Source organism: Brachyhypopomus gauderio, chromosome 8 (genome assembly GCF_052324685.1).
Source record: "Brachyhypopomus gauderio isolate BG-103 chromosome 8, BGAUD_0.2, whole genome shotgun sequence".
NCBI classification, from domain to species: domain Eukaryota; kingdom Metazoa; phylum Chordata; class Actinopteri; order Gymnotiformes; family Hypopomidae; genus Brachyhypopomus; species Brachyhypopomus gauderio.
In genome coordinates this window covers 3,073,867-3,097,428 of record NC_135218.1, presented here as the reverse complement: position 1 = coordinate 3,097,428, position 23,562 = coordinate 3,073,867, and the positions used below count along the sequence as shown (strand labels likewise).

At 44.5% G+C, this 23,562-nt stretch overlaps 1 protein-coding gene across 1 annotated transcript in view; it reads right to left on the bottom strand.

Annotated features, from left to right (window-relative positions):
• esyt1b (extended synaptotagmin-like protein 1b) overlaps positions 1–23,562 on the bottom strand; it is a 34,753-nt gene that overhangs the window by 10,408 nt on the left and 783 nt on the right. The window contains exons 2-36 of the mRNA XM_077013822.1: positions 22,802–22,843; positions 21,009–21,143; positions 20,267–20,340; positions 19,503–19,575; positions 19,226–19,315; positions 18,519–18,574; positions 18,176–18,296; positions 17,498–17,674; positions 17,105–17,187; positions 16,736–16,784; positions 16,462–16,551; positions 15,301–15,396; positions 15,010–15,081; positions 14,762–14,848; positions 13,779–13,928; positions 10,775–10,891; positions 10,501–10,677; positions 10,280–10,365; positions 9,533–9,581; positions 9,314–9,403; positions 9,043–9,138; positions 8,791–8,862; positions 8,462–8,548; positions 7,990–8,136; positions 7,328–7,434; positions 7,010–7,163; positions 6,674–6,850; positions 6,439–6,521; positions 6,233–6,281; positions 2,287–2,376; positions 2,106–2,201; positions 1,787–1,858; positions 1,613–1,699; positions 1,363–1,509; positions 673–860 (exon numbers count right to left, since the gene is read on the bottom strand). Of these exons, the coding sequence (XP_076869937.1) occupies positions 673–860; positions 1,363–1,509; positions 1,613–1,699; positions 1,787–1,858; positions 2,106–2,201; positions 2,287–2,376; positions 6,233–6,281; positions 6,439–6,521; positions 6,674–6,850; positions 7,010–7,163; positions 7,328–7,434; positions 7,990–8,136; positions 8,462–8,548; positions 8,791–8,862; positions 9,043–9,138; positions 9,314–9,403; positions 9,533–9,581; positions 10,280–10,365; positions 10,501–10,677; positions 10,775–10,891; positions 13,779–13,928; positions 14,762–14,848; positions 15,010–15,081; positions 15,301–15,396; positions 16,462–16,551; positions 16,736–16,784; positions 17,105–17,187; positions 17,498–17,674; positions 18,176–18,296; positions 18,519–18,574; positions 19,226–19,315; positions 19,503–19,575; positions 20,267–20,340; positions 21,009–21,143; positions 22,802–22,843 (3,566 nt within the window). The remainder of the gene's footprint in view (positions 1–672; positions 861–1,362; positions 1,510–1,612; positions 1,700–1,786; positions 1,859–2,105; positions 2,202–2,286; positions 2,377–6,232; positions 6,282–6,438; positions 6,522–6,673; positions 6,851–7,009; positions 7,164–7,327; positions 7,435–7,989; positions 8,137–8,461; positions 8,549–8,790; positions 8,863–9,042; positions 9,139–9,313; positions 9,404–9,532; positions 9,582–10,279; positions 10,366–10,500; positions 10,678–10,774; positions 10,892–13,778; positions 13,929–14,761; positions 14,849–15,009; positions 15,082–15,300; positions 15,397–16,461; positions 16,552–16,735; positions 16,785–17,104; positions 17,188–17,497; positions 17,675–18,175; positions 18,297–18,518; positions 18,575–19,225; positions 19,316–19,502; positions 19,576–20,266; positions 20,341–21,008; positions 21,144–22,801; positions 22,844–23,562) is intronic.

The window sequence follows — 23,562 nt, the reverse complement described above, 5'->3', positions numbered from 1 at the left end:
TTAGCACACTACTGTTGTCATATAATGTTACAGATACACAAATGTATTTATTTTTAATTAAATTTGTAATTAATATTTTTATGTACTTATACCTCAATTTGAGTAAAAAAATTATCAGTACAATTAAATTGCCCTAAATGACATGCAAATTAGTTGTACAGAGGCCAAGTGAAAGCTTTAGATTCAGCAGCTAGAAAAAATTTGTGTAGGGATTCATTATAATGACTGTTAATAAATAATAATGATTATAATACATCACAGATGCTGACAAGGTGACCGTGTTCTGCTTCTCTGCGTGCTCAAGCCATTCTTAGCTGACAACTTGGATTTTAATCTATTTTAGAGTTACTAGAATTTATTTTCATTTTACTCTCAGTTATTTTCACTCTGAGTTATTATTCAGGTTTACAGTATTTGATACTCCAAATGGAGGAGTTTGATCCGCTGTGGCACGCACGCACGCACGCACGCACAATTATATTATTTCATTCTTGGTCACTTTGAGCCCACCATTCTCTGTAAAAGCAATCTTCTGTTATAGCTGTGTTTTATTCTATTTGCACTGATGGGACAAAACTGTGTTGTATCTTTTTTAAAGTCATGACCATGATGTGAACAATATGAGCAAATCTGTAAATCTATAAACTATGGCTCTATAACTCTAACACATACCTTGGAGTACACTTGGCCTCCTGTTTGATCTGCTCAGCACTAGCTGGTGCTCTCCCTTCACTTCTGCTACCCATCAGACTGTCTGCAGAAGGCTTTTCCATAAGCTTTTCAGCAGGCTTTTCAATGTGCTGTTCATCTGGCTTTTCAACAGGCTTTTCAAACTTCTTGTCCATATTTGAGACCAAAATCTAGTACACAGAAGGAAGTTTATTCATTGTAGCAAATGTAATTACAAATGCAGTCAAAGTCAAATTAATGTATATAGCACTTTTCACAACACATGTTGTCACAAAGCAGCTTTACAATCGTATGGGTCTAGATCCCTAATGAGCAAGCCAAAGGTGACAGTGGCAAGGAAAAACTCCCGAGACTCAACGCATCCTCCATTGGGCGGCCCGTTAGTCTGAACTGGGAATTCTCTATATAGCCTCTTTCACACATGCAGTTGTATGCATAAATGTTCTAGTAATATCTAGGATTGCCTTATATGTGAATGAGCTGGGGATTAATTGCCAGTTTAGTCATCAGTGCTACAAACATGTTTCAAATTAATAATCCTGGTAAATCAAGAGTCATTCATTTACAACACAATTCAAATCAAAACATTTTTTTAAACCAATTTTATGCATTTCCACAACATCATCAGGTGGTGTACTGGGTTTTATATCTGAAAGGGAAAGGTAAATGTACCTTCAGGTGTGCCCTCAGTAGGATCTGGCTCTCAGGTAAAGCTCCATCCAGAGTTTGCCATTGGTCTATCAATAGGTCTGGCTTTGAGAGAAGTTCTCTGATTGGGAGAACCAGGGAACCCAGTGGCTGCTCCCACCCACTGAAGAGCTGAGGAGGAGAAATTAAAGGAAGCAATAAGAAAGAGAAGCTACCGCAGAAAAGTTCAGTATTATGCCCACACAACACATTATTCACACAATTTCTGCTTTACCTTGACAATGAGGGTATCTTCTCTGGGATCATGAAGGAGGAAGTGGAAAGCCTCACCCCACTCAGGAGAAGTAGAGCGATCACACACCTTTAGAGACAGGATGAATTAATCAAATATACATAAATTCAATACACAACAGCCTCTTTCAGTCTGTTGAAAAAAATGTAAACTCACTTTGGTTTTGTAGGAGGTGCCACCGAGCACCAGCTCTGCTCCTGCCTTTGGCTCCTTACCACCTTTCACCATCTATAGTAGACATGTATAGAAACTGAACTACAGCCCTCAGTGCAGTTTTAGCCCCCTGTCAGGACATTTCTGTTTTGTAGTCAGAGGAAAACATTGAAAATATTAATTGTACAATAATATAATATACTATTGAGGCTTAACTAAATTTCTCTAGGTTGTGTGACTGAGAAGAGGGACATTTGGTGTGTGTGTGTGTGTGTGTATGTGTGTGTGTGTGTGTGTGTGTGTGTGTGTGTGCCTAACTCACTGGCAATGCATGTGCTCTCTCTACCAGGAGGAACAGCAGAGCGGCAGCAGGACATGCTTTGTTCTGGTATGTCTGAATGGTCTGTGTCTGCAGTGCCTGAAAAGAGGAACAAGGACCAAAATTTTAACTAAAATAAAACTGCAGTTAAACCTACATGGAGTTACATTTTAGTGGTACATACCTGTTGTAGTTTATCAGCCTGTGTTGCCCTGGTCAACCACTCCAGAACCAGATGAACACGGCCATGTTTCACATCATTCAGAGTGAACCACTGAGACAGATGAGAGAAAACATTTAGTCCATGGAAACCTGAAGCTGTTATGTCCATGTTGGTGTTGTGTTTCAGGTCCCCATATTTCCTACTGCATTACATCATATAAAAACACAAGGACTCTTGAGCAGAAGTCCTGCTTATGAAGCTGCTGCATCCGAGAGCATGTTCCAGAGCTCCAAGGACTAGGCTTTTTTGAGTCTGTTCGCTATGTCCTGAGTTTGTGCTATGTTAGTCATCAAGGCTTGCTTGTTTGGAGTGTGGCTGTGACCTTGAGAATGAACACCACGCTGTATGTTGTATGCCGTAAACTGGTAGAAGGGTGTGATGGCCTTTTCTTTTGAGTTGGGTTCTGATGTATGTTTTTGTTTGTGTTTTAGTATGGGTTTTGTTTGTTGTTTTGGCAAAATGTCACTCTTGAAGGTAAAACCAGTTCGTGTTATGTTTTGTGTTTACTGTTTGTGTTTACTGTAAAATACATATTGCCATTTATGTAAATTTTTGTCTTTTCATTAGTATTCATTTGTGTGCCAATTTTCTTCATTCATATTGCTGTTGTGGTTTCACGCTTATATGAGGCCATAAGAAAGAAAACATACTGACTAAAGATTAGCAAATATTTTCAAACGGAACCTTAACAAAACACTTCTTCATCCATCCATCCTCATCCGTTTATCCGGATTCGGGACCGAGGTGTTCCCAGGACAGCTGAGAGATATAATCTCTCCAGCATGTCCTGGGTCTTCCTCGGGGTCTCCTCACAGTTTGAAATGCCCGGAGCACCTCCCCAGGGAGGCGCCCTGGTGGCATCCGGACCAGATACCCGAACCACCTCAACTGGCTTCTCTCTACGTGGAGAAGCAGTGACTCTACTCCGAGCCTCTCCCGAATGACCATACTTTGTACCTTATCTCTAAGGGAGAGCCCAGACACCCTGCGGAGAAAACTCATTTCAGCCCATTGTATTCAAAATCTCATTCTTTCGGTCACTACCCAGAGCTTGTGACCATAGGTAAGAGTCGGACTGTAGATTGACGTCCATAGATAGAGGTGCTGATTTTCATCCTGGCCGCATCGCACTCGGCTGCAAACTGATCCAGCGACAGCTGTAGGTACTGTTCTGATGATGCCAACAGGACCACATCATCCGCAAAAAGGAGACACGGAATCCTGAGGCCACCAAACCAAACCCCCTCCACCACTTGGCTATGCTGAGAAATTCTGTCCATAAAAGTTATGAGCAGAATCGGTGACAAAGGGCAGCCTTTGGGGAACCAGTCTGACCTACAACCGTCCATGCGAACCAAGCTCCATTTGTACAGGGACTGGATAGCCCGTAGTAGAGGGCCCCGTACCCTGTACTCGCGGAGCACACCCCAGAGGAATCCCTGTGTACCTACTGTGTCCCTACACAGTCGAATGCCTTTTCCAAATCCACAAAACACATGTGGACTGAATGAGCAAACACCCATGCACACTCTAGATCCATCGCAAGGGTGAAAAGCTGGTCCAGTGTTCCATGACCAGGACAGAACCCACATTTTTCCTCTTGTAACTGAGATTCGACTATTGACCGGACTCTCTTCTCCAGTACCCCTGCATAGACCTTACCGGGGAGGCTGAGGAGTGTTGGATAGTTGGAGCACACCCTCCAGTCCCCTTTCTTAAAAAGGAGAACCACCACTGTGGTTTGCCAGTCCAGAGGCACTACCCCCAAGGTACACACGATGTTGCAAAGACGTATCAGCCAGGATCCCCAGCCTCACTGTATACAGTGCTGAATGGGAACCATTTTCCCCTCCTGAGTTGCCTGAAAGTTTGCCAGAATCTTCTCAGAGCTGATCAAAAGTCACTTTCCATGGACTCACCGAACTCGAGATGTCCACCATCGGGTTCAGGATAACCGCCACAACAGGCACTGACAACCTGGCAGCCACAGCTCTAATCCGCCACATTGACAATGGAGGCACGGAACAAGGCCCACTCGGACTGAATGTCTCCGGCCTCCTTTGGGATGTGGTCAAAGCTCTGCCGGATGTGGGAGTTAAAGATCTTTCTGATAGGTTCCTCTGCCAGATGTTCCCAGCAAGCCCTCATGATACATTTGGGTCTGCCAGGTCTGTCTGGCATCCTCGCCCACCATCTGATCCAACTCACCACTAGGTGGTGATCAGTTGACAGCTCAGCTACTCTCTTTACCCAACTGTCCAGGACACACGGTCACAAGTCCAACGACACGATTACAAAATCAATCATCGAACTGGGACCTAAGGTGTCCTGGTGCCATGTGCACTTATGGACACCTCTGTGCTCGAACATGGTGTTCGTTATGGACAGACAAGCACAGAAGTCCAATAACAAAACCAATAACAGATCGGAGAGGCAGTTCCTCCAAATCACGTCCTTCCAGGTTCTACTGTCATTGCCCACATGACCATTGAAGTCCCCTAGCAGAACAATGGAATCCCCAGAAGGGGCACCTTCCAGTGTCCCCTCCAAGGACTCCAAGAGGTTTTGTCCCATGGGCCCACCACCTGTGGGACTAACCGAGTACAGTGAAACCTCGGTTAGCGAACGCCTCTGATAGCGAACAATTCGGATAACAACCAAAAATTTTGCTTAAAATTTGCAACGGATAGCAAACTAAATCGTGACCAATCAGCATCTCAGACAGGCATCATTCACGCTCGAGACACAGTTATGATCAGTTATTGTTCGTTATCTTTATCTGTACGCATCCTTCTTATTTAGTGATTTTTGTGCTTTATTTTAATAATATAGCCCTCAATCATGGCTCCAAAGTAGATTAAGAATGATAGTAGCAGTGTAGTGAAAAGGAAGCAGCCAACAACTGCTTTTAATAAGATTATTAACCTTGTAAATCTTGTAAAGATTGTAAAGCTGCTTTGTGACAACATGTGTTGTGAAAAGCACTATACAAATAAATTTGACTGACTTTGACTAAATATGGCAACAAACAAAGTAAACAACTGAAATGATTTCCAAGTTTGAACGAGGCATGCATGTGTTGGATATTGTGACGCTGGGTGCGAGGCGAAGGACGAGACACAGATCCTTGCTTTAGCAAACGTCACGTTTATTGACTACAACTATTGCGCAATACAGCGCACGTAAAACAGACACTCACACTGAAACGTGTAGACTTTAGACAACGACGAGCACAAGACACTGCGCGAACGCACATTAAATAGACAGACCACATCAACCCCACGTGATGACGAGACGAGCCACAGGTGAGACGGATAATGACAAGACGCACCCGAACCCACGGAGCTACACTGACGCAGACGAATAGACGCAGACCACGTTAACACACGCCCCAAAGGAAGGGTTCGGGGACCGTAACGTGACAGATATCACTGCACGATATTTGTTTTCTTATGTTTAAATGCTTTCATTAATGTTTTTATGTTTATTTAACTCCATTTTTATTGTGTTTTTAAAGCTGTTCCCATAAAAAAACATACCTATATAGCTTGTAACTTTCATATATTAGCGAGTCAACAGGGTGGGAACCAATTATTTCTATTTCCTTTATTTCTTATGTGGAAAATTGTTTCGGATAGCGAAATTTTCGTGTAGCGACCAACTTTTCGTAACAGATTGTGGTCGTTAACCGAGGTTTCACTGTATTAGGGGTTTGATGCATTGTGGATTGGGTGGTGGCCGAAGAGAAGACAGAGGCCTTGGCATACCATTCCTTGGTGACTGAAGCTGGCTCTCTGGACAAAACACTTCTGTAGTAAGAATTACTTCTTAATGTTGTTTAAGAATTAAATCAACTAGGAGATAGTTGAGGTTTTATGTTTCAAAAAACATAACTGCAAACACTGACCTGGTCTGTGTACTGAGCCTGAATGATTTCACTCAAACTGATGTGAAGTCTGTTGAAAAAAGCATATGTCAATAAAATGTCCTCTTTTATATTGGTGAAAGTTGTGCAATAACCCTTTGATAGTTTTGTGCTGTTATTATATAAATGAAATGGCTGAGGGAGGCCCATGCTAATATTTTTCCATGCATTCCTTGTAGTCTACTCACCTCCCCAAAAAGTCGTCTTTGTCAATGTCCTTATCATAGACCTCTATGAGGACTTCTGAATCTGATGCAGAAGCCAAAACCACCTACAAGTAACATTGGGCAGAGTAATGTGAAATGTAACATTCATTCATACCACTGGCTTACAATTATGGCAATAAGCACATTTTTACCCAAAGCAACCATACACAGGAGCCCAAAAATGGGGACTGTAGGGCTTGAAGCTGACAATTTCTACCTCATACATCTCGTTCCAGGTGGGGTTGAGGTTCTCCTTGATGACATGACTCTTGAAGGCAGTGCCTCCAATGGTGATCTTCACATAGGGGTCACTCTTCCCCTTCACCATGCCCCCCATCAAGTTGTCTTTGGCAATTAGATCCTGAGCCTCCAGCAGGTGGATACGCAGCACCCCCTACAGGTAGACAGGCAAGTAGACAGAACAGAAGTAGACAAGACATAATGTGTCATGACGTTAGGCTGGTGTTTCTGTATTCTGAACTTCTATAGTCTCTACAAGCTTCTCAAATCAAACAAACTGAAACATTTAGAGATTGCGCTTTCTGTTCCTAACCTCAGTGCCAAAGTTGGGATCCGGGCTGGTGTGTAGGGTTCTAATGTCAGTAGAACTGGTAACCTCTGGAGCTTTGGGAGATATCTCACTTTCTTTCTTCTCAGGAGCAGTTACAGAGGAGGTGATAGTGACAGGAACTGCTGGTTCAGTAGACCTTTATGAACAAGCACATGTGTGTGAGTTTAGTATTAACACTAATGCTTTAAACATCTACCACTGCAGTTTGTTTGAACTAATGAAAAAAACAACAAGGCATTAGATGTTAACTGGGATTTGGTGCTGTGGTTGTGTTTGTGGTTTAGTCTGTGTCCTTCTTACTTTTGAACAGACTCCTTCTCTGGTTCAGTGTCTTTTACAGAGGTCTTCCTAAAAGCAGGCATATCTTTGTACTCTGTGGGACTCTCTGTCATTTTGGGGCACAGGATCTAATGCCATTAGTAATAAAACACAAATAATGATCATAACTAACTAATCACATAGGATGAAAGCATTGATTCCATACAATTATGTTCATTTGGGAAAATACAAAGATAGAGTATCTTCTTATAGGCCGATATCTGATTTCTGAATTGAATGACACTCACTATTCCTAACCAAGGAAATGAAAATCCTTGATCTCCTGTAGAAGGCTAGACTGACCTTCATGACTGAACTTTATGACCAGAGCCTTATATACCCTTCTGATATAAGGCTCTTTTTTATTTTTCTATTATTTTATCTTTTTCTCTTTTTCCCTCCTTAATGGGGTTGTTTGTTTGTTTGTAGCCTATTTATTCGTTAGTGTATCTGCTATTTCTTTGTATTTTGTATGATATAAAACTCATTAAAAGGCTGTTAAAAGCAATACAAAAACATTCTATTTGAGATCTGACATCTCAGAGCCAATTTAGCTCACTCAAAGAATAAACCGAATAAAAAACATGAGGTCAAAATTCCTGTCAGCACAGGGACATGTCTGTGTGTTTACGCTCGTCTTGCACCTTAAGCTGTGCTCTCAGCAGGATCTGACTCTGAGGTGAAGCTCCATCTAAACTCAGCCACTGGTCCAGCATCAGGTTTGGCTGTGAGAGTAGCTCTTTTACAGGAATCACCACAAAGCCAAGGGAGAGGTCCCAGCAGTGGGACAACTACAGGGAAGCCAGCAAGAAGTGATTAAACATTTAACAGTTAACTTCAGTTTCATGAAGAATAGAATTTACAATTAGTATGTCAACTACATCAATCAAGAATGTTTAATGAGTAAATATAAGACTTATATAGCAAAACTAAATTAAGAACTAATAATATAGAGGAAGCTGTATACTACACAGTAGAATGTCTCTGTTGACTGGTTAACTGTAGGTAGGCTATAACTTTATTATCCATGCCATTGATGAAAATCTGTAACCAGTTTTGATTTAAAGAAACAAACTACACATCAGGGCCTCTGGTGTTGGTTTGCTGCTTCAGTACCTTTACAGTGAGTTCGTCCTTCCTGGGGTCATGAACCAGGAAGTGAAATGCCTCATTCCACTGTGGCGAGCTTGTACGTTCACAAACCTTTAGGTGGAAGAGTTAAGCTGTTCACAGAGTAGCTCTGACAGGCCACTTTATGAGGTAAAAACATTTACTGACAAATACAACAAAAGGGAGAAAGTTCAACGTAACTAACACTTAATAGTACATAATGGCAGTCATCTCTAGTCCTTTTACACATTTAAAGTGAGTGGAAAATGAACTATTCCTTCAAATAATTTTAAATATTAAACTAGGAAAAAATTAGAAAAAGAGACTTTCCCCACCGTGGTTTTGTAACTTGTCCCTGCTAGAACAAGTTCACCTCCAACTTTAGGGTCCTTCCCACTCTTCTTAACCTACACACACACACACACACACACACACACACACACACACACACACACACATCAAAGGACACACCCCATATTTAGGAGCCTCCGTGGTTTTTCTTACTTCTAGACTATGGCACCACGAAATAAACGTTCAGGCGGAAGCAGGGTTAGCAGCTAGTTTAGTGCAAGCTCGGCTCCACTCACAGGGAGGTCACAGGCTGCCTCCAGGTAGACGAAGAGCAGTGCTGCTGCTGGAACAGCCTTGTTCAGGTACGCACTCTTAGACTGATAATGCAGCACCTGCAGGAAGAGGTCATTATTAACTGTGTGTAAGCTATGTTGTATGAACTGAGCTGCAGTAAAACCAGTCAAATCTGATGAGAATTAATGTGCACACTAGGAAAAGGGAAGAAGGAGAGAGAGAGAGACAGAGAGAGAGAGGAGAGAGAGACAGAGAGAGGATTCATATGCGGACCTGCTGCAGTTTTTCAGGCTGTGTGAGAGTGGGTACCCACTCCAGGGTCAGGTGTATACGGCCATGCTTCACGTCATTCAGACTGAACCACTGTGATGGCGGGAACAGTCACATCTGTTAACAGCTCATAAACACTCAGCTTTATCCCTGAGGTCATCAACTCGTCTTTCACCATTACTTGTATGCTAGAGGATGAATGAATGAATTTGTGTAACTCACCTCATCGATGTGTTGGGACTTGATAATATCATTTAGCTTGATTTTGAGTCTGGAAGCACAGAAACAATATTTCGCCAAATAAAAAAATAAATATTCACATTGTGGTGTACCATGTCACTGGACATGCCCACTGCTATACATACACACACACACGCGCGCGCGCGCACACACACACGCGCACACACACACACACACACACACACACACGCACAGACACGCACACACACGCACGCACACACGCACGCACGCACACAAACACACACGCGCACGCACACACACGCACACACACACACGCACACACACACGCGCGTGCGCACACACGCGCACGCACACACACACGCGCGTGCGCACACACACACACGCGCACACACACACACACGCGCACGCGCACACACACACACGCGCACACACACACACACACGCGCACACACACACACACACGCGCACACACACACACACACGCGCACACACACACACACACGCGCACACGCACACAAACACACACGCGCGCGCACACAAACACACACGCGCGCGCACACACACACACGCGCATGCGCACACACACACACACATGCACGCACGCACACACAAACACACGCACACACGCACACACACGCTCTACAACCAGCTCACCACTGTGTTTGTTCTTTATCTTTTTGGAGAATAAAGATGTGCGTCTTGCTGCCTCCAAGCACCCATTGTAACATAATGAAAAATTACATGAAAACATTCGTATTTTAAACATACCTGCCCATGAAATCATCCTTCATGTCCATATCTTTATCAAACACTTCTATTGATATGTCTTGCCCAGGAAGATCAGTTAAAACCACCTGAAAGAACAATGTATAAAACCCCAAACTGGGCGAATCAATCATGAATCATCGGCCATGAATCATCCGGCCTAAGCACTGGGAAAAAGCGATGAATCTGCCCAGGCTAAGTGGAACCCCTAGTGATGTTCCTACCTCAAACATCTCATTCCAGGTGGGGTTGAGGTTCTCCTTGATGACATGACTCTTGAAGGTGCTTCCCCCAACATTGATGGCCACGTAGGGGTCACTCTTCCCCTTCACAATGCCACCCATCAAGTTGTCCTTGGGAACCAGATTCTGAGCCTCCATCAGGTGTATACGCAGCACCCCCTACAGGCAACATGGAAGTAAAGCAGGAGGTGAAGTGATGTGTCTAAATCATCAGATGTTTGGCACGACACAGGTCAAAATTTGATTTTTAGTTTACCTCGGTGGCAAAGCTGGGGTCAGGGGTGGTGCACAGGGGTCGGGCAACTCCTTGAGCTGCCATGGAGTGACTTGAGAGGAGAGAGGAGGTTACAGCATCTTCATCCATCCAAAGTACCTGCATGCAAGACATGACACCATCAGATACACATACTTAAACACACAAATATATATATATATACACTCACACTTATTTACACACACAAGTTCACAAACACATTTATATACACACTCATACACGTGAGTGTATACAAACTTCATACACACTTCTCTTTGAGCTGACTTGTGTTTGTCAGTATGCTGATTTCAAAATCTGAATACAAGACTACAATTAAAATATTTAATATTAAGCATTTATATTAACTATCGTCTTCCTCAAGAAAGTATTATAAGGTTCTTATGGAGCACTAAAACAAAAAAGTTCTGTCACGCTACGGTCCCCGAACCCTTCCTTTTGGGGCGTGTGTTAACGTTGTCTGTGTCCACTCGTCTGCGTCAGTGTAGCTCCGTGGGTGCGGGTGCGTCTTGTCATTATCCGTCTCACCTGTGGCTCGTCTCGTCATCACGTGGGGTTGATGTGGTCTGTCTATTTAATGTGCGTTCGCGCAGTGTCTTGTGCTCGTCGTTGTCTACAGTCTACACGTTGCTGTGTGAGTGTGTCTGTTCTCCGTGCGCTAACGCGCAATATCTGTTAAATAAAGTGACGTCTGTTACGCAAAGCAAGGATCCCGTGTCTCATCCTTCGCCGCGGGTCTCGCGTCACAGAACGACGAGCCGACAAGAGACACCCCAAGCATGCCAGGCTACGCCACCCGGCCAAAGAGGGGCCAGCGCCCTAGCAAGCGACGCCATGCCTCTTCTTCCGACCCGCGCAACACCACCACGCCGACTCCCGAGCAGTTGAAGTCAGACCCAGTGTGCGCGTACATGCTGTGTGCGGCACGGGAGACCGTGGATCCCGAAAGGGCAGAGATGTTCCGCCAGTCTGCGGTGCGGATGTGGAGGGAGCGACACCTCCCTCCCACCAGGGAACTCTCGCCGATACGGGTGGGCTCAGTGGAGCTCTACACCACCGAGAAGACCCCAGAGGGCGAGTTCGCCGATGAGGGCTCGGAGGAGGAGGAGGAAGGCGAAGAGGAAGTCCAGGCTCCCTCAGTTTGTTCTGCCCCCACCATATACTACGGTGAGGGAGAAGATGCCTACCCTCCATCCGTATGCTCCGCCTCCACCATAGACTATGGTGGGGGAGAAGAGGATGTAGAGGACTACCCTCCGTCTGTGTGCTCCGTGCCCACCATAGATTACGGTGGGAGAGAGGAGGATGACGAGGAGTACCCTCCGTCGGTGTGCTCCGCACTCTCCGCTGACTACGGCGGAGAGGAGGAAAATGACGAGGGGTCCTACACTGAGGACGAGGAGGAGAGCCCTCCCCCCTCGGAGCTGTCTGCCGGGACGGTAAAGGGGAGGTGGACTCCTGAGGCGGGCCCATCCTCCGATCGCTCCGAGGGAGAAGAGATGGACTACTCGCGGGGTGGCAGCCCGGAGCAGCCCATGAGCTGGAGCTGGGGCAGTGAGGCGATGGAGACAGAGGGAGAAGACCCCACTGCCGGCTCCAAGGTGCGGTCGAGAGGAGAAGGAGGAATGCCCTACGGTCCACCGAGGGGAGAGACCAGTCGCGCTGCACCTGGCGCGTCGGCCAACCGCGCTGCACCTGGCGCGTCGGCCAACCGCGCTGCACCTGGCGCGTCGGCCAACCGCGCTGCACCTGGCGCGTCGGCCAACCGCGCTGCACCTGGCGCGTCGGCCAACCGCGCTGCGCCCGGTGGAGGGTTTGCAGCGAGGGCAGGAGGAGGACCGCCCACCGCAGCGCCTGCAGCCCCAGCAGCTCCCGGTCTCTCTCCCCTGATCGCTCTCCTCCTGGCGCGCAGCCTGGCGCCACTGTCATGTGTGTCCGTTCCTGTTTTCGTATGTATTCCCGTATGTCTGCCTAATCTCCTTTTCCCTTTCGTGCCTCTGTGTGTTAATGTTCCTGTTTGTGTGTTTGTAAACGTCCCGTTAAATGTGTCTAACGTGTTTTCCCCGGTCTTCCCAGGGAGGGTGTTCTAGGCTGTTCGTGGCGGATTCTCCACCGAGGGCGGTCATCTCCCAGACGCAGGACTGGGCGCTTCGGATCCGCCCATCGACGTGGGTTCGGGGCACTCGGTCCTGTTGGCACCCCGGGACGGGTAGTGCCCTTGGTGGGGGCGTCTGTCACGCTACGGTCCCCGAACCCTTCCTTTTGGGGCGTGTGTTAACGTTGTCTGTGTCCACTCGTCTGCGTCAGTGTAGCTCCGTGGGTGCGGGTGCGTCTTGTCATTATCCGTCTCACCTGTGGCTCGTCTCGTCATCACGTGGGGTTGATGTGGTCTGTCTATTTAATGTGCGTTCGCGCAGTGTCTTGTGCTCGTCGTTGTCTACAGTCTACACGTTGCTGTGTGAGTGTGTCTGTTCTCCGTGCGCTAACGCGCAATATCTGTTAAATAAAGTGACGTCTGTTACGCAAAGCAAGGATCCCGTGTCTCATCCTTCGCCGCGGGTCTCGCGTCACAAGTTCAGGTTAGTAAGGACTGGCAACAGACATATAATAATATTAGTGGTGGGCTGTTAACGGCCCACCACTAAATAATATTTTAGATTTTCTGTAAGATTTAAAAAAATAGCTGAATTTAGGTCTGAAAACAAAAAGTGCAGAAAGAGACACTTTCACTGGGTTTTGTAGTGTTTTTTTAGAGTCAGTGTCATTGACATTTTGGTACTGTTTATTTGTGAAAAGCACCATCAAAGGCACAACTATGGTTAGAAAACCTTTATAATATGAAACATGTTAACTATAGCTCTAAAAATGAACTCATGAGGGCCAAGGTGCAGTGAGAGGAAACACATGGGCTCAGGTTGTCAATAGGTTGGGAAACCTCACATAGTACACAGTACGGTGTAGATGTGTAGAGTATGAGACACGTGAGCACCCTGAGCATGGAGCTTATGTGGAGACGACTGTCTGGTCCAGACTGCTTCAGCTGAAACCACTGGTCCAACGTGAGCTGAGGACACTCCAGGAGGCGGGACACAGGGAACGACAGAGTGCCCAAGGTCTGCACACGGTCATTATCTTTCACCTGGGGCGAGTGTGTGGGTGTGTGGACAGGCAGACAGAGAGAACAATGAGGACAAAGACGCAATTGTGAAAAGTGCATAAAATATTAATAAAGGTCACTCAAACTAGCAATTGAGTGAAAAGGCTTCACTTTTAATTTACTAATGTTCATAATAATATTCATGTGTACATTTCCTTTAACAAACCTTATTCAAAAATAAATATTTTTCTTATGCCTTATGGACAAGCAAATCCAAATGCCATTTTGAACAATCATTAAAAATGCAAGAGTCTGATAACCCAGACCTGAGACACTGTCAATATACATCACAATAAGTATTTTCATGATTAGTCTTTGCATATAAAAAATGTGGGATAAAGAAAAAAGGACATGCACTTGAGAACAGAAGAATGAAAACACAGTTTTTGTAGTCCACGTTTCATGCTGCTGTTGTGGGCTGTGATTAATGGGTTATCAGACGACTGCACACTGACACAGTAGAGGTCTTTTCAGAAGAGAGGAGTAGGAACAGCACACACAAAGCACTGTAAATCTGCACTGTAGTTGATTAGTTTTCCAGGTTGGAAAAGTGGGTGGTACTGCTAGCACAAAAGACAATGTCTGACGTGCCATTTAGGGCTGCGGTGCTGAAGGAAGTCGGTAAGACTAGTGTGGCATATTTGGCAACCAATTTACTTAGAGAGCCTATGAAAGCACTGTGTAAAATTCCTAATGGGGCAGTTATAGATGTGTTTCCACGCCTGAGGGAGGGATGTGGGGGAAGGAAAGGGCAGCTCCCATAGTGCACTGCTGGTGCAGCTCAACAAGGCCGCAACACAGCCAGACTGGCCTACCTGGATATTAATGTCCTGCTTGTGGGGATCCTGGATGAAGAACGTGAAGGCGTCTTCCCACACGGGATTAACCGTGTTCCAACTTGTCTGAGAGGCGCAGGAGTCATGAGATGAAGAGATGGAGGGAGGACAGGGGAAAAAAAGAAGATTGTGCATGATAAATGAACACGTGGGCTAGGGGAACTGGGGACTGGAGAAAAGATAAGTGTGTGTGTGTGTGTGTGTGTGTGTGTGTGTGTGTGCCTTACTCGGCTGTCCCGAGTTTTATCCTGCACAGACAACTGTGCCATTGGACTGGGTTCCTTATTGCCCTTCTTCATCTGTAATCCACACAACAAAAAGCATGTTTTAACATATGAATGTCTCCTCACAAAACTAAAAGCATGTTTTAACATATTAATGTCTCCTCACAAAACTAAAAGAGCCACAAAGCATACAGAGCAAAAATGAAAGGTATATGAAAGCAAGTACTCCACTGATACATACCAACCAAATATAGTCACAAAACACCAGAAGAAGGATGTGAGAATATTACTCACAGGAAGTGCCTCAGCTTTGTCCAAATACACTGCTAAGATGGCAGCTGAAGGAGGTTCTGCTGTTTTACTTAAGAACGTTTCATTTCTTTTCAAAACCTGAGAGAGAGGAACTCATTAAAATAACTGTGGACACACAGGTGTGCTACAAAGTAAAATAATTAAAACATGTCTCTCTAACTCCCCTATAGACCATGGGTTAAAGCAAGAAATTTTCATTTGACTGAAAAATTTTTCCTGGCAAAAGACAATGCCAGCAATTACTGAAAATGTGGTGTAGTTGGGACACGGCCTCTTTTGCCTAATTCTACACAATAAACACATTATCTGGGGGTCCTCTTCCAGAAAATTATTTAAAGATCAAGTCAAATTTAGTGAATCCTGGTGAGAGGTATGAAGCTCTTGTTTTTATCAGATTCACCAATCGCAAAAACATAAGCCGTAAGGTTACCTGCTTTAAGTAGGTATGTTACAAAAAAATTAACACCACTGGATAGAGCTTTTAAATACAAACAGAACACCACCATCCATGTTAAGCCTGGTTTAAGCCTTTATACTTGACGCAGCACGAGTGGCGTGAGCAGCGCGAGGGTCCGCACGCCGAAAATGATGTAATCGCGGTGGCTCCACCCGTGCGCGAGAGCCTCGCAGTCGTGCACCTCTCGAATTTTGTAACTTGCACTTTGAGGGGTGTTTCTTTATACTACCACATATTGCTTCGGACTACACTGCAAAAAGAATGTGACGCAGCAAGTAGCCTCCGCCGTTCGCGCAGGTGTACAGAGTCGCGCGCTACGGTCATGCCAGGCAGGAGGGGGGTAAAAACTTTTCTACGTAACATCCGCAAATCTGAAGGCGGAATGAACCGCAAGTCGATCAAATGACACCGCCGTCATCTATCCAGCGCTGATGAACGCCAGTGAGAATCATATTTCGGCCACAAAACAGATAGCACGCGCGTGTGTTTATTATGATTTGACGGATTTTTTTCCCCAAAAAAATCAAATGACGGAAATCCGTCGTAGTGCCGGAGAACTTTAACCCATGCTATAGACACAAGAAATGTGGGCCAGAACATATTACCACAAATGATCATTTTATGTACATACTAAAGTGTGCTGGGGGGGTGTACATATGGGCTGGACTGTGTGTGTATTCACTAACCTGCTCTAGTTTCTCTGTGTTCTCCTGCAGTTCTAGCCATTCCAGTCTGAGATGAACCCGCCCTGTCTCAGTATCCTTCAGAGTGAACCACTGGGGAAGAGCAGCAAACACATAAACTTACTGATGAAACAGCGACTCAACATACATGCACACATACAGTAAACACGGCAACACATACACACGTTCACTTGCATGTGAACGCCAACTGTACAGTTCAAATCAGTGAGCTTCAAATCAAGCATGCGATGTGGTTATTTTCACAAAAGAATCTCACCTCATCAACAACTTTACACTTCCGGACGATGCCCAAATCCATCTTATACCTGAATGTACATGAAAACAAAATGAAACAGGAAGAGACATTAGAATACCAAGCAAAAATCTTTGCCAGCATGTGCCGTTCCATTTGAACCGGATCCGGTCCACATTTTTGATCTGTCCCAGCACCCAGTAAACCTGAATCCAAGTTTGGATGACGAAGGACAACGCCAACGTGAAACACACGTGAAAGTGTCACGCAAACATTGCGACAGCTCGCTAAACATCGAGAGCTGATGTTTCGTCACACGGTCCACTGACGGCAAACAAAATAAAGCTGCTGATGAACACAGAGACAGAAGGAGGCTATGAGCTATGATGCTACCTGCCCAGGAAGTCATCCTTGTCTGGGTCTTTGTCATAGACTTCCACCTCCAACTCTTGACCAGGCACCTCGTGAACGATGACCTGACACGCACGCACAAGGTCAAGGACAACCACAGCATGGGGTCACGAAACCACAAACGACTGAGCACAATGTCATGGATGAAGCATACATCAACGATGTCTTAATGAATGATCTGGGAATGGTTTACAATAGCCACTGTCAAAATGTGGATCTAGTTTCTATATAGAATATGCAACAACATGATGTTTTGTCCAAAGGCATTTTTTAAAAACCATTTTTGTTTTTAAACTTGCCATTTTATGTTGTCTTTTTCCATGCAAGTATCTTGGGGTTTAGGACATTGGTGATGAGGGTGTGTGTGGCACTCACCTCATACATTTCTCCCCATTTTGGGCTGGCTGTGTTGTCCTGGTGACGGGACTTGAAGGTCTGTGGTCCCACCCTGATGAGAGCGTAAGGGTCTGACATGCCTGCCATCACACCCTTCACATAGTGGTCCTTAGCAGCCAGTTTGTCTGCCTCTATCAGGTGAATGCGCACCACACCCTGAGATGTATGAAATGTGAACATACACGGACAGAACTGTGACTGTGCAAATGACAATATTAGTGTGTGTGAAGTGTGTGTGTGTGTGAAGTGTGTGTATGTGTGTTTGTGTGAAGTGTGTCTGTGTGTGTGTGAAGTGTGTGTTTGTGTGAAGTGTGTCTGTGTGTGTGTGTGTGTGTGTGTGTGTGTGTATGTGTGCACGTGCGTGCGTGTGTGTGAAGTGTGTGTGTGTGTGAGTGTGTGTGTGTGTGAGTGTGTGAAGTGTGTGTGTGTGTGGGTGTGAAGTGTGTGTGTGTGTGGGTGTGAAGTGTGTGTGTGTGTGTGTGTGAAGTGTGTGTGTGTGTAGTGTGTGTGTGTGTGTGTGTGTGTGTGTGTGTGTGTGTGTGTGTGTGTGTGTGTGTGTGTGTAGTGTGTGTGTGGGTGTGAAGTGTGTGTGTGTGTGTGAAGTGTGTGTGTGTGTGTGTGTGTGTGTGTGTGTGTGTGTGTGTGTGTGTGTGTTACCCTAGGCAAAGGGCAGCGGAGTTGTGCTACTGGCAGATCTGGCACCAGTGGAACAGTAAGGCGGTTAGGAAGCACCAGGAAGGAGGCGATGGCGTCCATTATCTTAGTGTCTGACATCACACTGGAGAAAAGAAACAAACAAAGAAGAGTGCAAATAACTTTTGATTAGATTATGTGAGTGGTTTATCCACTGCTAGTTGTCTGCTGTCAGTCTGCAATGCTTCAACTCATGGTTCCTCTTACCACTGGAGGTAAGAGTTTCACTGGCAAATGCTTGCATGGTAACTACATATGTATGAAAGAATCCTGTCAAAAAGTGTAAAGAACGTATATTAGGACTCACTTGAGGCCCGGGACGTCCAGAAGGTTGGTTAGACCAGTCCAATTAATCTCTAGTTTCTAATGGAGAGTGAGGAGGAAAGTTGGTCATGGAGAAAAAGAACAGATTGTACATTAAGGAAGATGCACAGTGCTGGTGGTAGGAAGCAAAACTGATCCAAAACTATGAGATATGAACTGAAATCAATATCATGATTAACTGAACTATTGACCTTGATTACAGTTAATGAATGATTTAGTTTTTTGTTGTATTTTTTGGCCTTATAGTTCACTGACAAATGTTCAACTATTAAAGTTGAGATATTTTTTCTAATGATTATTTCTGTGATTATAAAATGTACAAAAAATATCTCTTCAGTGGTTCCCTTTCACGAACTACACGTGCAGTAGAATATTTTGAACAGTACATGAACAGTGGGTAAAGTATTAACATATATTTATAATATATTAATTTATTTATAATATATTATGTATATATGATATATGATATTATTAAAAGCCAAAACCCAAAATAGCTGACACAGGGAAATATCAGTTAGAAGTTCTGAATGTCGGTTTTGATGTATTTTCAATTATTTGCACAGCCCTATCCAGAACCCAGCTAATCAAGTGCGGATCTCATTGAAATTGGACAGTCTAACAGAAAACAGAGTGAATAGATGTCAAAGGGCGGAGAGGCCAAGGGACGGAGAGGTTACAGAGACAACTCACAGGTCTTCGGATGAAGAACATGCTGACCGCTCCTACGATGGGCACGTCCCCAATCAAAGGCTCCAGAATCACCCTCATCATTCCATGGAGCTTGAGAAGGACAGAGGCTCAGAAGGTACTCCTCAACACTTCTATATTTTTACACCGCTCTTTGATGACAGCATTATTGTGATGAAGTCATAGCATAGCTGAATAGTTTTTCCTTTTTTATTACTGCAGTGATGCATGGTTGGAAGTAGGTAACGGAGCGGGCCGACAGACGAGAGCCAAGACTCACCTGTATCCCCTTCACTCCAGCTTTACAGAAATAGCGCTTCACCTCCACATTTATCTCCACATTACCCACGTAGCTAGGTATGAGGGAGAGATTCACTTACATAACTACACATAAAATTATCCAAATATTTTAAGACACTAGTTAATCTTTGTTCTGGCAACTGGGGTCAGATCTTTTGCAAGTGCCTGGGCGTTAACTGGAATATTTTGTTTGCTTTTTTGTGTTTGTGAAGCTTGGAAAATGGGTTGATACATTTGTGAAACAGATGCTACGATTGGCCAACTGATCTGGCATAAAACACATGATCGATTGTAATCTGAAAACTGAATTCCTTCTTGCAAAGTATCCCCTCCCCCACCATCAGGAGGCTTGTTAGTGCCAACCACGTTTGCCAGCAGTGGGAAGATCCTTTTATTCAGACTGGGAGTTGCCATAAAGAACCTACTCACAGCAGAGCTGCCATGTTGCAATATGTGTAAACTGCGGCAAAACCATCTCAATTTGCATAATCATTTCATAATCATACTGACTAAAATATGCTTACGCTGCATGTACTGTGGCACTGTCACCCATGATATGAAATGTGATGCGATCTATTCAATAAGTACAGCTACAAAAACGCTTTCATGTAATGACCACTGTTAACATCATGCAAAAGAGTCTGTCATCCTGTCACTTTACATTCTGTCCTCACCAGTACAGCACAGAGAGGGCTAACTCTGTGCAGCTGATTTCTGAACATTAGTAGGCCAAGATTCAGTCACCTAATGTAAACATCCAACAAGACCTGTCCTTTGTCATTCTCCGTGTGAGCCTTCACTCCTACCACTTTCATAGCCTGTGAAACACACACAAATACATTCACACAGCGAAAAAACACACACCAAGTTATAAAAACACATCAAAATGCACATAAAAGTGACACTGGTGAATATGGGGGTTTGGTGTTTGAGAATACGAAGCCCATACAATGATAATAATAAAAAATCATTACACAAAGCATGCCACTAGGAATGCAATGCGGTGTAATGTCGTGCAGATGTGATGTTATGGCTATATCGTTCAAATTTAATTTCCTTTATTGCCCAAATCTACTTTGGGGTGAAGAGGAACATAAATGTCATAGATTTACTGTGCTGTGCTGCTTAGAAGTCTTAAGGTCTTATTACCTTAAGGTCAAATTACTATATAATTAATGTTATTCTGTTAAGTTGTACAATTTTTAAAAAGACCTGTATTTTTAAGTATCACTAGCTATAACTGCTAGTGGTGGTTATCTATCTATGTTACATGGCTGAGGGTACACCATGTGTGTATTTGGGTGACGGTGCACCCTGTGTCCCTGTCTGTCTGTGGTGGTTGATGCACTGTGTCCCTGTCTGTCTGTGGTGGTTGATGCACTGTGTCCCTGTCTGTCTATGGTGGTTGATGCACTGTGTCCCTGTCTGTCTATGGTGGTTGATGCACTGTGTCAGCCTGTATGTGTGTGCGGTGGCATCATAGCACCTTGTTCCCAAAGTCGATCTTGGTGAAGGCGAGAGTCTGCAGGTGTGCGCTGGAAGCTCGGAGGGATGGAGCGATTGTCTCTGTCAGCAGCTTCTCTAAATACTGACCGATATATGGCCATGCTTGCTGAATAACCTACAGAGAAGAAGGAGGACCGAGGCTTTTCATCATCATCATCATCATCATCATCGTGAACAAGAGACATCCTAGTGCTGTTGAACTGAGAGGCAGTTGGCATTCAAGATGAAGAACAGTGACTGTCTTTGTTCTCAGTTCTTTCAAGTCTTTGTCTTAGATGTCCACTGGTAAGGCAGTGATGCACAACACAAACATTTTATTGAGTGTTGTTAGTAGTCATACAGTAGTAGATACAGAAAATGCACCATGTGACTGAGTTTTGGAAAATGAAAACATTCTGTAATAGGTAAAGAAGAAAGAAAGTAAGGAAGACAAAAAGAAAATGAGAGAGATTGTGTGCTCATGGAAGTTTGCTGGGCAGTTTGGTTAACTCAGTCTGCAGGGCTGAGTCTCTATATAAACACATGTATGCTCCGCCCACTACCACTCACAGCCAACCCTCAGCTACCCTCCCCCTGCCAACTTGTGTTTACTCAGTTACTACAGCAACGTGCTGATGTTTTGGATATTTACGGATGTGATACAACCGCAGACACGCAAGTTTGTGTCTCTGGGGTCTTTATTTGTTCTTTTAATCTGTTTTTTTGTATGACAGTTGAACAGACTCAGAAAAAGCACTCTGATTCTGACTGGGTTAAGCTACCCACTGGGGCATCGTGCCTCTGTGTGTTTGCTCTATTGTTACATCAGAGTTTCATGCATGGCTCTGGCACCTTTATTCTTAGTACATAGGCCTGGCTTCAGACCACTGGAGACCGAAGGCTGAAAACTCAGAGGTACTGCAAATCTGCTCAACTGCTCAGCGGTATCGTCTTACAGTGATGTGGTGTTTAAAGCCGGGGGCTGGGTGACTCCACCTACTTTTTTTTCCTTCAATTAGGTTAACATGGGCATGCTGTTTTGTTTTAAAACAAAAGCCAACAGTGTCGCACCAACACCATGACAAGGGGTAAAAGCCGTGAATAAAAACAGCAAAACGTGGCTGTGAAACAGAACACATGTGCGAGTGCACGCACGCATGCACCAGGACTAGTGACGGAGTGGAAACACGACCAAGTCTCTTCCTAGAGCCAGGCAAATGCGTGGTTCGGTTCTGGCTAATACACTCTTGATTACGTTTCAGTGCTGCTGAGACATATTGATGTACAAGCTCTTTAAAAGCCAGAGAAATGTCTGGATAATTTGTTGTTTTGGTGTATTAATTACAAAAGTGATGGTATAGAACCTAACTGTTTGGTTCCTGAGTTATGAGCAAAAACACATAATGTTGATATTGTTATTAATTGTGGCTTCACAGATAACACCTCATTTTATTATAGATGAATAACTGACTCCTGATTAAGGCAGCTGAACTGGGGTTTGGCCTCAGCATGTATTCAGTACAGTGCAGACATATTTCTTCACAGTCTGTGTGTATGTGTGTGTGTGAGTGTGTGTGTGTGGGGGTGGGGCGGTGGGTGTGTATGTTTTGCATTGCAGGGTAGCAGGTGTGGAGGCTTCTGAACAGGGAGTGGTAAGCAAATGTATGGAGGGCTTCTCTCTCCTGCCATTAAAACAGGGCTAGAGGTAGAACATGCAGTATATATTCATGGGTTCATTTAGTCCCTGCAAGCTATTACAGGCAGTAGATACCTCTACAAAACAGAACAAGATACCTTATTCAGCCATTCGACCTTCTCCACATCTGGGAAATTGACCTGTAGGAAAATCAAACAGAAATGTCTGTGTGGCATCTGAGTCTGTCTTACCATGCAAGATGGTGAGTAGCAGAGGAAAGCAGGTTGTGTCTGAGGATGTGGTTGCAAGAGGCATGCAGCCAACTCACCACCACATCAACTCAAACAGCTCTGTACTAAAACAGCCTCTTCACTTTTACAGTGGAAATAGCAGGCATACTTAACTTATCTGGTCATTAGAAACTCCTGCAGTGCATGTTTTTTAGTCAGGGAATGGACTCCAAGAACATCCAAATATAGAAACGTGACTAATGAAGTAAAGAAAAAAACTGAAGTGGAGATATGCCACACCCCTTAAATGCGGATCCCATGGCTGGCAGATACTTTTAACAATTAGATCATCTGAAATAACTATTTACTGGTTAATTGAGTTAGTGAATATAAATTATATTAAGATCATCTTACTTTTAAAGCATATAGGTCATCTGTGGATACAGTTTAAGGTGTAAAAATTCTACACAGTAACATTCTTAAAACAAAATCATAATGCATTGTGTTGCAGTGTTGATCCTCAGCTAGGACCTCCGTTTCTCATCAAGCATTGTGCGTGGTAAACATTGGCTACTTTATCATCTGAGGTGCCTTCATACTCATAAACCTTGTGTTAAAGTAACACGCAGGCCTGGAGGCTGCACCCATCCCAAAAGTATGCTGGAGACCCCGCTCGGTAGCGCCACCAC